General features: G+C 37.7%; 1 protein-coding gene across 2 annotated transcripts in view; it reads right to left on the reverse strand.

Annotated features, from left to right (window-relative positions):
• The window catches only part of IL17RD (interleukin 17 receptor D), a 78,347-nt gene that overhangs the window by 9,576 nt on the left and 55,089 nt on the right, over nucleotides 1-13,682 (reverse strand). For both annotated transcript variants that reach the window (XM_081938340.1, XM_081938339.1), the window contains exons 2-8: nucleotides 12,761-12,818; nucleotides 9,712-9,837; nucleotides 8,037-8,155; nucleotides 2,609-2,729; nucleotides 1,645-1,689; nucleotides 1,394-1,545; nucleotides 66-131 (exon numbers count right to left, since the gene is read on the reverse strand). In XM_081938340.1, the coding sequence (XP_081794466.1) occupies nucleotides 66-131; nucleotides 1,394-1,545; nucleotides 1,645-1,689; nucleotides 2,609-2,729; nucleotides 8,037-8,155; nucleotides 9,712-9,837; nucleotides 12,761-12,818 (687 nt within the window). The remainder of the gene's footprint in view (nucleotides 1-65; nucleotides 132-1,393; nucleotides 1,546-1,644; nucleotides 1,690-2,608; nucleotides 2,730-8,036; nucleotides 8,156-9,711; nucleotides 9,838-12,760; nucleotides 12,819-13,682) is intronic.

A 13,682-nucleotide genomic window follows, 5' to 3' on the forward strand; every position in this document is an offset into this window, starting at 1 on the left:
CACAACTGAAAGTTGACTACAATATATTTTACTCTTATATTCTTCTACTACAAATAATTCATTACCTCAATGATATAATCTCCAGGTGAGACATTCTGAAGAATACAAATTGTTGCATCTGTATTCTTTTCCTATGAGAAAGCCAGAACAATTATTCCTGCATTTGTAAAATCTTTTCAATATTTGAAGAAACTACACTTTCATTACAAGATTATCACTGCTGAAAGTTATACCACTTCCCAAGCAATTAACGATACAGATTTATAAATGAAGTGCAGAAATCATTAAGCCAAAAATCTTTGGAGTCCTCATTTTATTGAAAATCTCTCCCTAGTCATAAATAGCTAACAAAAAATCTTTCCCTAGTTATAAAGAATTCAGAACCTATACTCAACACAGAGGACAAGGTTTTTCTTTCTCATAGCCTTTCCTGGATTATAGCCAAATGTATCAAATAACAAAAGGAAGTTTCCCCAAATGAATGCATATCACCAAATGCAATCAGCATTTAAGCAAAGAAGAGAAAGAAAACTGCAGTACCCCTTGAATTATATTTCACTGAATATCACATTAACTCCAAACTACCCTTACCCAAAGTACATTGTTTGTTTTTCCCAGCTTGAAATAAATAAAAAATTTAATAAAGTAATAGCATTTACAAAACTTAATTACAATTTTTATCTACACGTCATAAATATTCATTAACAATGCTGTACGTGCTTTCAAGTGCTCTAATCTAATGCTTAAATGTTGTATTATGTTCCACCCTACAATTGGTCAAAGTAGAATTATCATCTCTAAAGCATTACTTCATATGTATAATATCCATCATTGTAAATAAAAATGCAATTCAAAAATAGAAAGAACAGAAAAGAGTGGAGAGAAAAAAAAAGATCATAAGAGTTCTAGGGAACACAACCAGCCCCACTAAATATAATATGGTAGGACTAGGGTATTTTTGGGTCATGCTAAATCTGGAGCTAATGTAAGGTTCTGAAAAACTGAAGAAGCATCTAAAGTATGTTGAGGATCAACATTCAACAGGGGTTACATCTCCCCTATGCCATTCTGAAGCCCATATGGTTACCCCATCCAGTGTTTCTCAACTTTGGAAACTTGAAGACATATGGACTTCATCTCCCAGAATTCCTCAGCCAGCATGGTTGATTGGGAAATTTTGAGAGTTGTAGCCTACCTGTCAAGGTCGGAGAAACACTGCTTTGTCAGAGCTCTTTCCAACTTCTTTATGATGTTAATGTATCTGAAAACCCACTACCATAGCTGAATCTTTCACCAAACCCTGTTAGTGTCAGCTGACCTAACCTGATATAAGAGTGGTTTCTACATGTCTTAGAAATTAGGTTAGATCCAACATTGTAAAACATGAGCAAACCTGTTTACAAATCTTCTGTTTGAAATGTCCATCAGTTTTGAGCTTGTAGTGCAGGTAGTAATATCTGAATCCAAAGTTATGTGGTGCATGATCAAAAGATACATACATAGTAAAACCTTGCTGCGTAATATTCAAGCTTCTTGGTTTCCAAACTATCAAGGAAGAAAGATTTAGACAATGATTGGAACATAGCTTTTTGTAACTTGATATAATCTTAGTAGAAGCAATGTTAAAACTGCAGTTCCACTTACAAGGTTTGCAGACCAGGTTGTCTGGTTGCAGCAGCAATTCACAAGCTATTTAAAAGACAAAAAAAAAAAGACAAAAGCAAAATTGTTCAGATTACAGGTCTCACGAAAAGCTAACTTCACAAAAGGTTTAGACAGGAAAAGATTTTTGCCTTCCTTTGTGTAAAAACTTTCAGAGTCTGTGTATCAGACAGAAAAGGTGGGGCTCATGTAACAGCTTGGAATTTAGTTATGGATCTGGAAACCCTTACCTTGCCCTGGTGCTTATTTTACATGAACTTGTTTAAACTAATTTGTACCTGACCATATTTGCTAGTAAAAAAGAAGTTATGTCCTCTAGCAGATATATAGGATAATCCCATGATTTTATGGTGCACATTACACATTCTTACATTGATCAGAAATCTAGGGATGAAGAGTTCATCTGTTTCCTTCTACTAACATGTAAAAAGTAGCTAATGGTCACTTTGGATTAGAACTGCACAAATACCTCAAAATCTACACTTCAAAATGCATGTGAATGTGTACAAAGCATCTCTTTTCAAACTGTTAGGAGGAGCAGCAGCATTTTTAAGCTGTTTGCACAAAGTTCTGCTTGAAAAGGTATTTATGCATAGGTATCCAAACGACATGAAACAATAAAGGATCCTAAATCTTAATCTCATATGCCTGATACATGTATAGGCTGATGGATTTGAAAATAACAATTGCTAAGAGAAAGGCATGCATCCAGGTTTTTTACAGGAATGTTTTAGTAAAATTGACTCAGTCTATCAAAGCCTTCCTAAATATGTTCCCATAATTCTGATGCTCATGCATATTTTCCCTCCAAAGCCATTTCACTTAAAGTAGGCTTTAATGTGAATTCTAACTAGAAAGCACGTGATTTCAGCTGCTATCAGCTTTCATTAACATTCAGGACACAAAGATCTGTAAGGCAGAAAGGAATAATTGCTGTTGTACTTACGCCGAGTTCTGAAGAAAAAAGGATGGTAGTTACTTTCATTCTTAATGGATGGAAAAGGAATAATCTTTACAAAGTAGTCAGTTTCAAATTTCAGATTTAGGAAGGGCTGAGATTCCACTCTCTGAAAGGGAAGAAATGTAAGCCAATTCATCATTTGAACCTTCCTGAAGCTAGGATTGGAGCTGCTGGAGAGAAGGAGGGGGTGAGTCACAAGACAAAGACACTGAGGTGGGGGCCCTTAAACTCCATATCATTTGAACCTTCCTGAAGCTAGGATTGGAGCTGCTGGAGAGAAGGAGGGGGTGAGTCACAAGACAAAGACACTGAGGTGGGGGCCCTTAAACTCCATATCATTTGAACCTTCCTGAAGCTAGGATTGGAGCTGCTGGAGAGAAGGAGGGGGTGAGTCACAAGACAAAGACACTGAGGTGGGGGCCCTTAAACTCCATATCATTTGAACCTTCCTGAAGCTAGGATTGGAGCTGCTGGAGAGAAGGAGGGGGTGAGTCACAAGACAAAGACACTGAGGTGGGGGTCCGCGCGCCTAACGGCGCGCGAATCATATATCTATAAACCAAAATAGCAATAATACATTCTGGATTAGTGTGTTTGAGATTGTGATTTTATTTATTTCGAAATGACTGGCTTAGTTCAATGTAATAGCTGTTTTGCACCTGTCTTTCGCAGTACTCTTTTCAAATTTGGATACTGTCCCCTTTGTAAACAAATTACGAGTCTACATAGGCAGATTATCTATCTAGAATCTGTAATCTGTGCTCTCCAAGCAGAAACTAGGTGTCTACGTCAGCCATTCCACTCTATGGTGAAGCCACACTATCAGCCCCCTCTACCACAAAGATCTTGCAGGAGAAGAGCTGTCTGGACAACTGTGGGATCTGGCAGGTTGAGAGCTGTGAACCATAAACCCAAAGCTTTTGCTGTGACCCAGCAAAACAGATATAGTGCCCTTGCTGACCTTAATGGGGACACTAAAGAGATAGGTCAAGGCAGTTGTGATAATGATGACTCAAATAAGCAGGGGATCGTGGTCCAAAACGAAGAACTTTCTTCGGAAAGGCGAAAAGGGGAACCAGGTATCACACATCAGTCGCAGAAGAAGATCAAGGTATGTAAAAAGAGAAGTCACCTTCTGGTTGGTGATTCAATCATAAGAGATGTTAATTTAGGAGAGGATACGGAGGTTTTAAAAGAGGTCAGGTGTCTGCCAGGTGCTACTGCCAGCAGAGACAAGAGGCGTATTCTTAAGATAGTCAAGAATGCAAGTAAGGACTGTGACGTTGATGCTATTATACATCTTGGCACTAATGATCTATCCCAGAAAGATGTACTTTCTGTGCAGAATGATTTCCAGAACTTGGGGTATGAACTTAATAGTATAGGTTGTAGGCTTATCTTTTCAGAGGTTTTACCTGTATATAAGGAACAAAAAGGGAAGGGCCAGCGTGTAGCAGAGTTTAATGTTTGGCTAAAGGAGTGGTGTAAAAGGGAAGGCTTTGGTTTTATTAGTCATGAAGCCTGTAGCTGGTCCAATGAAAAACTGTACAAAAGAGATGGGTTGCACCCATCCAAGAAAGGAACTGAGTTACTTGGCATTAAATTCACAGATTTTCTTGATAAACATTTAAACTGAAGAGCGGGGACAGAGAATTAATAGATACAGAACATCTCTGTCCCCAGCAAACTAAAATTCATAGGGTTATAAATGCATGTAACATAGATGTGTGTGTGGGTAAGATTATCACTCCTGCTGTCAAGCAAAACCAAGCATGTAATAGTGATTGTCATACCATGTGCATGAATCACACAAGTGGCAAGAAAATAGGGGCAGTCAGGCATAATACAGGTTATGTAGACAGTAAACACAAGGTCAATCAAAATGGACTCAAATGTCTATATACCAATGCACAGAGTATGAGGAATAAACAGGGAGAATTAGAAATTCAAGTAAAAGAGGGCAGATATGATATTATTGCCATTACAGAAACTTGGTGGGATGAAACTGACAAATGGAACATACAGCTAGAAGGATTTAAATTATTTAAAAGAAATAGACCAAATAAAAGAGGAGGTGGAGTTGCACTATATATAAGAAATAACTATGTCTCTACAGAAATAGAGCACAACAATAATGAGAACTATCTTGAATGCATTTGGGTCAATATTAAAGGTTGTGGGGGAAATGACATTGCCATAGGTCTATACTACAGGCCACCCAACCAAGCAGAGGAAGAAGATGAACTTTTTGCTAGTCAGCTAACTAAGGTATGTAGGAAGCACACCACAATAGTAATGGGAGATTTTAACTACCCTGACATCAACTGGGAAACAAACTCTGCACCAAGTGGAAGATCCAACAGGTTCCTAACAAACCTAGCAGACAACTTTGTTTTCCAAAAAGTAGAGAAGGAAACAAGGGGATCAGCCATACTAGACTTAATTCTCACTAACAGAGAGGAAATGATAGAAGGTGTTGAAGCCATAGGAACCCTGGGGGCAAGTGACCATGCAATATTGGAATTCAACATTATCCAAACACAAGTAGTAGAACAAAGTCAAACTAGAGTCTTGGACTTTAAGAAAGCTAATTTCAATAAACTTAGAGAGAGCTTGGGAAAAATTCCATGGATGAGAATCCTCGAGGGGAAAACAACTCAAGAAGCTTGGGAAATTTTGAAAAATGAGATTAGAAAAGCCCAGTCTAACACAATACCAATGAAGAAGAAAAACAACAGCTCCCAAAAGAAACCAGCATGGCTGCATAAACAACTATCTGACAAACTGAAAGACAAAAAAAGTAAGTATAAAAAGTGGAAGGAGGGGGACATAACTAAGGCAGAATATCAGCAAATAGCCCGAGCCTGTAAAGATGAAGTGAGGAAAGCTAAGGCTCACAATGAAGAAAGGCTTGCCACAAAAGTAAAAATTAACAAAAAAAGCTTCTTCCAACATGTTAAAAACAAGAAAAAAGTTAAGGAAACAATTGGTCCATTGCTAGGAGAAAGTGGCAAGAAGGTGACAAGCAACAGGGAGAAAGCAGAACTATTTAACTCATGTTTTGCATCTGTCTTTACACAAAGGGATAAAACACTCCAACCTATCAAAAGCAGCACCACAAAATTAGGAACACAAATTGAAATAGGGAAGAAAATGGTAAGTGAGCACCTGTCTACCCTAGATGAGTTCAAATCACCAGGACCGGATGGATTACACCCCAGAGTTCTGAAGGAACTAGCAGACGAGATCTCAGAACCACTGAATTATATCTTTCAGAGATCCTGGAACACCGGGGAACTACCAGAGGACTGGAAAAGAGCTGATGTGGTTCCCATCTTCAAAAAAGGGAAAAAATTAGATCCAGGAAACTACAGACCTATCAGCCTAACCTCAATACCAGGAAAGATTCTGGAAAAAATAATCAAGCAACGAATTTGCGAACACCTAGAAGCAAACAAAGTAATAGCCAAAAGCCAACATGGATTTGTCAAAAACAGATCATGCCAGACTAATCTTATTGCATTCTTTGATAATGTGACAAAATTAGTGGACCAGAGGAATGCCGTTGATATAGTTTACTTGGACTTCAGTAAGGCTTTTGATAAGGTAGACCATAACCTACTACTAGATAAAGTAGAAGAATGTGGGTTAGACAGCATCACCACCAGATGGATTGGTAACTGGCTGACCAACCGCACTCAACGTGTAGTTCTCAATGGAACTGCATCTACATGGAGGGAAGTATGCAGTGGAGTACCCCAAGGCTCTGTTTTAGGCCCAGTACTCTTCAACATCTTCATCAATGATTTGGATGAGGGAATAAATGGGGAACTCATCAAATTTGCAGATGATACCAAGCTGGCAGGAATAGCCAACACTCCAGAAGATAGGCTTAAGATACAGAAGGATCTTGACAAACTTGAACATTGGGCACTGTCTAATAAAATGAAATTCAATGGTGAAAAGAGTAAGGTTCTACACTTAGGCAACAAAAACGGAATGCACAGGTACAGTATAGGTGATACCTTACTCAGTAGTAGTAACTGTGAAAGGGATCTTGGAGTCCTAGTGGACAACCATTTAAATATGAGCCAGCAGTGTGCAGCAGCTGCCAAAAAAGCCAACACAGTTCTAGGCTGCATCAACAGAGGGATAGAATCAAGATCACGTGAAGTGTTAATACCACTTTATAATGCCTTGGTAAGGCCACACTTGGAATACTGCATTCAGTTCTGGTCGCCACGATGTAAAAAAGATGTGGAGACTCTAGAAAGAGTGCAGAGAAGAGCAACAAAGATGATTAGGGGACTGGAGACTAAAACATATGAAGAACGGTTGCAGGAACTGGGTATGTTTAGCTTAAGAGAAAGAAGGACTAGGGGAGACATGATAGCATTATTCCAATATCTCAGAGGTTGCCACAAAGAAGAGGGAGTCAAACTATTCTCCAAAGCACCTGAGGGTAGAACAAGAAGCAATGGGTGGAAACTAATCAAGGAGAGAAGCAACTTAGAACTGAGGAGAAATTTCCTGACAGTGAGAACAATTAATCAGTGGAACAACTTGCCTCCAGAAGTTGTGAATGCCCCAACACTGGAAGTCTTTAAGAAGATGTTGGATAGCTATTTGTCTGAAACAGTATAGGGTTTCCTGCCTAGGCAGGGGGTTGGACTAGAAGACCTCCAAGGTCCCTTCCAACTCTACTATTGTATTGTATTGTATTGTATAGTAGCACATTTTAACATGTCCTGGATAATCACTCAATTATGTTATTTTCATAACACAATTCCATATTTCCCATTTATAGGAATCAATGATGGCACCAGAAGACCAATTTATCTTTTTTGAAACCCAATTAGTTAAGATTTTAAGAAGAATTTAGAGTCTAGTGGGCGCAATTAATTTTTTATTAATCATTCCTACTGGACTCTCTAAATTCTTCTTTAAACCTTAACAAACAGGATTGTCATAAAAGATAAGGAAGTTGGTAGAATAAAGGTAGAAGGTGCAAAACGCAATCTCATAATTCCATATTTATTTTTCATATAAATGTAAAATGTGACGTTAAATATATTCAGATGGTGCTAAAGTGCAACTTCCTCCTGTCTTCTTAGGCATGAATCTGAAAAAAATGCCATGCCTTTAAAGCAGGGGTGTCCAAACTTGGGAACTTTAAGACTTGTGGACTTCAACTCCCAGAATTCCCCAGCCAGCCGGCTGGGGAATTCTGGGAGTTAAAGTCCACAAGTCTTAAAGTTCCCCAAGTTTGGACACCCCTGCTTTAAAGAATCTACAGATTAACATTATGGCGATTCCAAACATTGGAGATAAAATATCCTTTAGTAAAGTGTCCCATCGATTTCAATAAGGCTTCTGCTCTGAGATTTCTATGATTTTGAACACTAAGACTTACAGTCCACTTATAACTTGAATTGAGCTGTTTTGGGTCTTTTAAAAGCAACTGCTGACATTGTCTTCTTTCCGATTTTAATTCTTCAAGTATAACTCGAAATCCTTTCAGAAATTCAATACCTGCATATATTTAAACAGACCAATAAACATACATTTACTGATGAATATGTTTTCCTTAGATTTATACAGCTATTCAGTTTGCAAAAAGTGACTCTGACACACTTACAATGTGTTAATAACATCAAAAACTAGAAAATAAAATACATCCCAGACAGAAAAGAGAGCAGAGAATAAAACAAAAACAACAGGATGTGTATCATGAACGTTTCATTCTTCGTTCAAGCTCCAGTCTCCCATCATTTATGAAGCATTACATGTATAGATCAAGTCTCAATATGACTATTGTTGAGAATTCAGGGAATTCAATACAGTATGGAGGACACAGATATGATAGTGCTAAACTTGGCACTATACACATGAGGTAAGGACATAATTTAAGAAAACTTGGCAATTACATTTGCACTGTATGGCATTCTTAAACAAGCAGATGCTAAATAAAATATTCTAAGACAGCCAGTTTAGCTGCAAATGTATCTTCCCATGCTCCTACAATACTTAGGACTAAAAATTTTAATTTATTTTCCATGTAGTTGAATTTGGTAAAGATTTTGCAACAAGGGAGGCAAATCAACTACATTCTGTGTCCCTAATATTTAAAGGAAGAATACTATTATTCTATTTCTTATTCTATGAATAAGAAAAGTTAACCAGATCCCTGTTACCTGAGATGCTTCACCTTCAGTTCTCTCTTGATATTTTGAAAGGGATTAAGTTCTGATCATTACAAGAGAAAATGCCAAGCTTTGTAGGCCTTGGAGATTTAAGGAACAAAGTCTGCAGCTGTAAATTAGCAATTCAGTAACACTGTGCTCTTAGAAGCATTGGATATCACTTCCCCGTTCTTTTTAATAGCTACCCATTGTTTTCTACTCAGATCATCAGCACACTAAATATAATGAAATACATTGTGATTTGCCAACATTTAAGCATCCCTTTTACTGTTTCCCCAAAATATAAGTTAAAATGCTTTTGCAAATGTGTTCCTATCATCAGTTCACTATTATAGCCACTTTCAAAAAGCTGATGAGGATTCAATGCAGCCTGAACAAATTTGAACACAATAAAAAAAAGTATGTGGAACATATTGTTTCAGTACATCTCTACATTACCTTATGTTTAAATTTCTCTAATATTTATATCCAAGCAAGTCTGGAAGGAACTTGCTGGAAAAGGTTAAATAACATGGAGGGAATAAGTTAAGTCAAGTCAGTCAAGTTAAGTTGCATCAGTCTGAATGGCAAACACTTAAGGACTCTCCTATCTATTCAAAGATGAAGATGATTTCAGAATGACATAGACAATACAATTTGGAAGTAGAAGCGTCTTTAAACAGAAGGGGGGAATTCTCCTTTATATTTGGCAACTTAGCCTGGCTTAAATGGACTGTCTTGAATTCTTTCAGAACAAACTTTAATAATGCTGGGCAATGTTGAATTGCAAGAGATCTGAAATATGGATTCAATGAAGCTGACAATGTTTAGCTGGAATGGGGGTGGGGGAGCAAAAATTTCCAATGGTTTAGCATTTGTTTGAAATTCAATTTTTTCTCTACTTACCAATGGGGTTGGCTGTCCACAATACAGTCACTGCAACTTGATCAGAGCATGCGTATTGACTAATAGTGATGTTCTGTACATCTCCAATGACATGTTTTCCTACTGAATTCAAATAAGGAGTACAATCTGGGGAGGAAACAACTTAATTAAATATATTTAAAACAGAAAATGCCTTCTGTCTTATTAGAGAACGTTCAGCTAATATTCCTAACATCAGTCCAATAATATGTCTATGGAGATTCTCAATCATCCACCCAAAGTTGTTTTTTAACAGACAACCAGCCTTTCTTGGGGAAGCTTCTTGGATGACAAGAGAAATGTGTTTCAAAGAAAAATCCAAGAAAGCCCAGTTGCCTTTTAAAAAGCACCTTTGGGAGTACAATGATATCATTCTATTTTAATCGGTAACTAGGCATCCTGTGTTGGGTCATCATTCTCTGGTTTTCATTGTCATTCCTGGAGACCTGAAGTCTTCCAACTCTTTCTTTATTTGATCTTTGTCTCTGATCCTGGAGATATGCATGACTCTTCTCCTTTGTTCTCTTTCTGTGCCTCTTGTTGTCATACGTACCTCTCTCTCTCTACTTCTCTCATGTTAATTGTCCCGACTGCTTGATCCTAGTCTCATTCAATTCTTGTTCTCTGCTCCTCTTTGCTGCTTTCTGAAGAGATATGGTATCATCTGATGACTAGGACAACTTCCTCTCTTTCCACACGGCATAATTATATTGACAATATTTTTTATTATGGTTGGTCAGACAATCAGCCAGATGTTTAGATCGAATTTTGCATTTTTATCCACCTATTGAGTCCTTCCCAAGAACCTGGGATAGGCAGGTGTTTGTTTGATGGTGTTAAAGTTGTTGTCACGGGATGTACGCTGTCCCAAACAAAGCTGCCTTTTGCAACTATCATTATTTTTGTACTTATTTTTCAATGCAATGCTGTATGGTGCTTTCATTGACTCAGAAGAGTTCCGACTTGCTGCCAGATCCCCCATTGTTTTATGGGAAGCTGGCAGGGAGTGCTGCAAATGATGATCATGTGACCATGGATGACTATGGCAAGGCGGCAGTGCAGCTGACTGTGGCAGTGTGGAAGTATCTACAACTTGCCAAATTTCAGTCCCACATGACTAATGGGTTCCAGATTTTGGACACATTCTTTAAGTTAGCCACTTTGTGGTACACTGATTTGAAAATTGTTAGACTAATGGATTTTGTATCCATTAACATGGCATTGTTATTTTTAAAAAATTGGATTTATATGCCGCCATTATCCTAAAGGACTCAGGGCGGTGTACAGCATTAAAAAACACATATTACACAAGTTAAAAGGAAATTAGAAACAATCCAAAAAACAAACCCAATTAATATAACACTAACATTTAAAAAATTAGATAAAATTAACAGGCCAGGCCGGCTTGCTGGAAAAGTCAACTTTTTAGGGCGCGTCGGAAGAACTGGAGGTCAGGGATTATGTGAAGCTCTGGGGGCAGCTCATTTCAGAGGAAGGCGCTCCCACAGAGAAGGCTCTTCCCCTGGGGGTTGCTAGAGTTGTGAGCAAGGGATTCAGGAAAAGTCCCAAGCTCCATCAGGAACCTTTCAGGGTCCATCAGGCACCTGGGGCGGAACCATCTAGTTAGTTCCACCTCCCTGCGGCGAGAGGTAGCAGTATGGAAGTCAAGCCTGATGAGGAAATGATCAGACCATGACAAGGGTTGAATAGAAATATCCCCTAAATCTAGATCATTCATCCACTGCCCAGAGACAAAAATCAGGTCGAGCGTGTGTCCCCTGTTATGGGTGGGGTCTTGAATTAACTGAGTTAGGTCCATAGCTGTCATGGAAGCCATGAACTCCCGAGCTGACTTGGATGTCTCGCCAATGGAAGGCAGATTGAAATCCCCCAGGATTATAAACCTGGGGAAATCAACTGTCAACCGTTATAAATTAGTGAACATTCTCATTATCCATTTATTGCCGGAAGAGTGGTTATCCTCTCTTAGTTCTTTGTTTCAGTATAACAATGTTGTTCCTGGAATTGATCACTTCTTATTTAGCTGCATTATATTTTTTCCTAAGAAGAAATAGCTAAAAGTAGAATCCTTAGAAATAGTGGGATTCAAGTGAATAACAGCAAAAGTTTCATACAGAAAAACAGCCATCTGTGTAGGAAATTTGAAACAAGAGCTTCCTCCAACATCTGGATCTACTTAGAGGCTAGCGTTACATTTTGTTGGCAAAAAGTTTGTATTCCAAAATGACAATTTGCCAAAAATCGAGGAAAATACTATAAAGTCTCATAACCCCCCCAAAAATCTTTACTTTCCATTTCTCCATTTTATTTTTATACATTGTTAGGCTGTGGAATTTGGAATTTCCAGAAAAGGCATATACTGTAAGTAAAAAATGCATTTCAGTCATTTTACATTACACTAAAACTTTAAAATTAAATAGTAAGCATATCCTTGTTTATTGTGATAACATTCTGTTTAACAAAGGGTCCATTTAAGCTCACATTGACTGCTTCAGTGACTCCATCCAGCCACCTCATTCTCTATTGTCCCCTTCTTCTTTTGTCGTCAATCTTTCCCAGCATTAGGCTCTTCTCCAGTGAGTCCTTCCTTCTCATTAGGTGGCCAAAATACTTGAGTTTCATCTTCAGGCTCTGGCCTTCTAAAGAACAGTCAGGGTTGATCTTCTCTAGGACTGACCGGTTTGATCACCTTGCAGTCCAAGGGACTCGCAGGAGTCTTCTCCAGCACCATAGTTCAAAAGCCTCAATTCTTTGGCGCTCAGCCTTTCTTATGGTCCAACTTTCACAGCTATACATTGCAACTGATCTTATACAATTGATCCTATTTAGATAGAATTTGAATGAAGATGCCATGGCTGAACAAAATAGTTTTAATTTACCCCTTAAGTTTTTAATGACATGTTGCTCTGTTTTAAACTGTCATCTTAATTAAAAGTCTAAGTGATTAAATATATAAGAATAAATTCAATGTTATCTCCAAGAGAAGTCATGATACAGAAAAATAACTTACTGTCATATTTAAAGGTAATATTAGGCAGTCCAATATTCTTTCCATTTGGAGAGAGGCCCTATAGAAATACAAGAGAGAACAGAGCATAAGCCAGTGGCAGAGATAGTAAGTCGGACCTAGTTGATGAATGAATTTATTCTACTATATCATTCCAATGCAATACAGCTGAATATTAAGAATTCCATCCAGTGAAGTATACTAAACTCTATACTCTATTCTTAACTTTACATGAACATTGTATTGTTGTCTTAATTGTTTCATGCTTCCTGTTACTTAGTGATGAATACAGTTCTGTTAATAGACTCTCTAAGATATTATTGAAAAAATACAAAGAAAATCTACAATACTTTACAATAGCCCCACCTTTTTTAAACTCCCATTACACAACTCAACTAAGATACAAATCATCTCTAATTCACATTCCCAACCTAATAAATTTTATCTGTGAAGAATTACTAATTTTCACTAGCCATGACCTTACTAGAAGTCAAAACTTGGGTAAAATGTAAGAAGTGTCAACCTCTTTGGGAAAAATATTGAATCATTGCTGTGTTGTGCCCTAAATACTTTTGGACTGATTTGGTATCTGGAGAAGAGATACAAAACAGGAAAATGTTGTATATATATATATATATTCATCGAATGTCATTGAAAGGATACATTATCAATGAAAACCTTTCAGGAAAGCTGTTATCCAAATATGACAAAGGACATATAACTGCAGTCTCATGAAAAATTCCCCAGGACAATGATTAATAGGGTTATCAGTACAGTAGATGTTTGTACGGGTAAGATTATCAACCTTGCTGTCAAGCAAAACCAAGCATTTAATAGTGAGTGCCATAACATGTGCACTAATCAAACACGTGGCAAGAAAGTAAGGGCAGTATTGACCATTTGTTCAATACAGGTAGTCCTCGAC

This window comes from Natrix helvetica (genome assembly GCF_964273705.1).
Source record: "Natrix helvetica genome assembly, chromosome: 1".
Lineage (NCBI taxonomy): Eukaryota > Metazoa > Chordata > Lepidosauria > Squamata > Natricidae > Natrix > Natrix helvetica.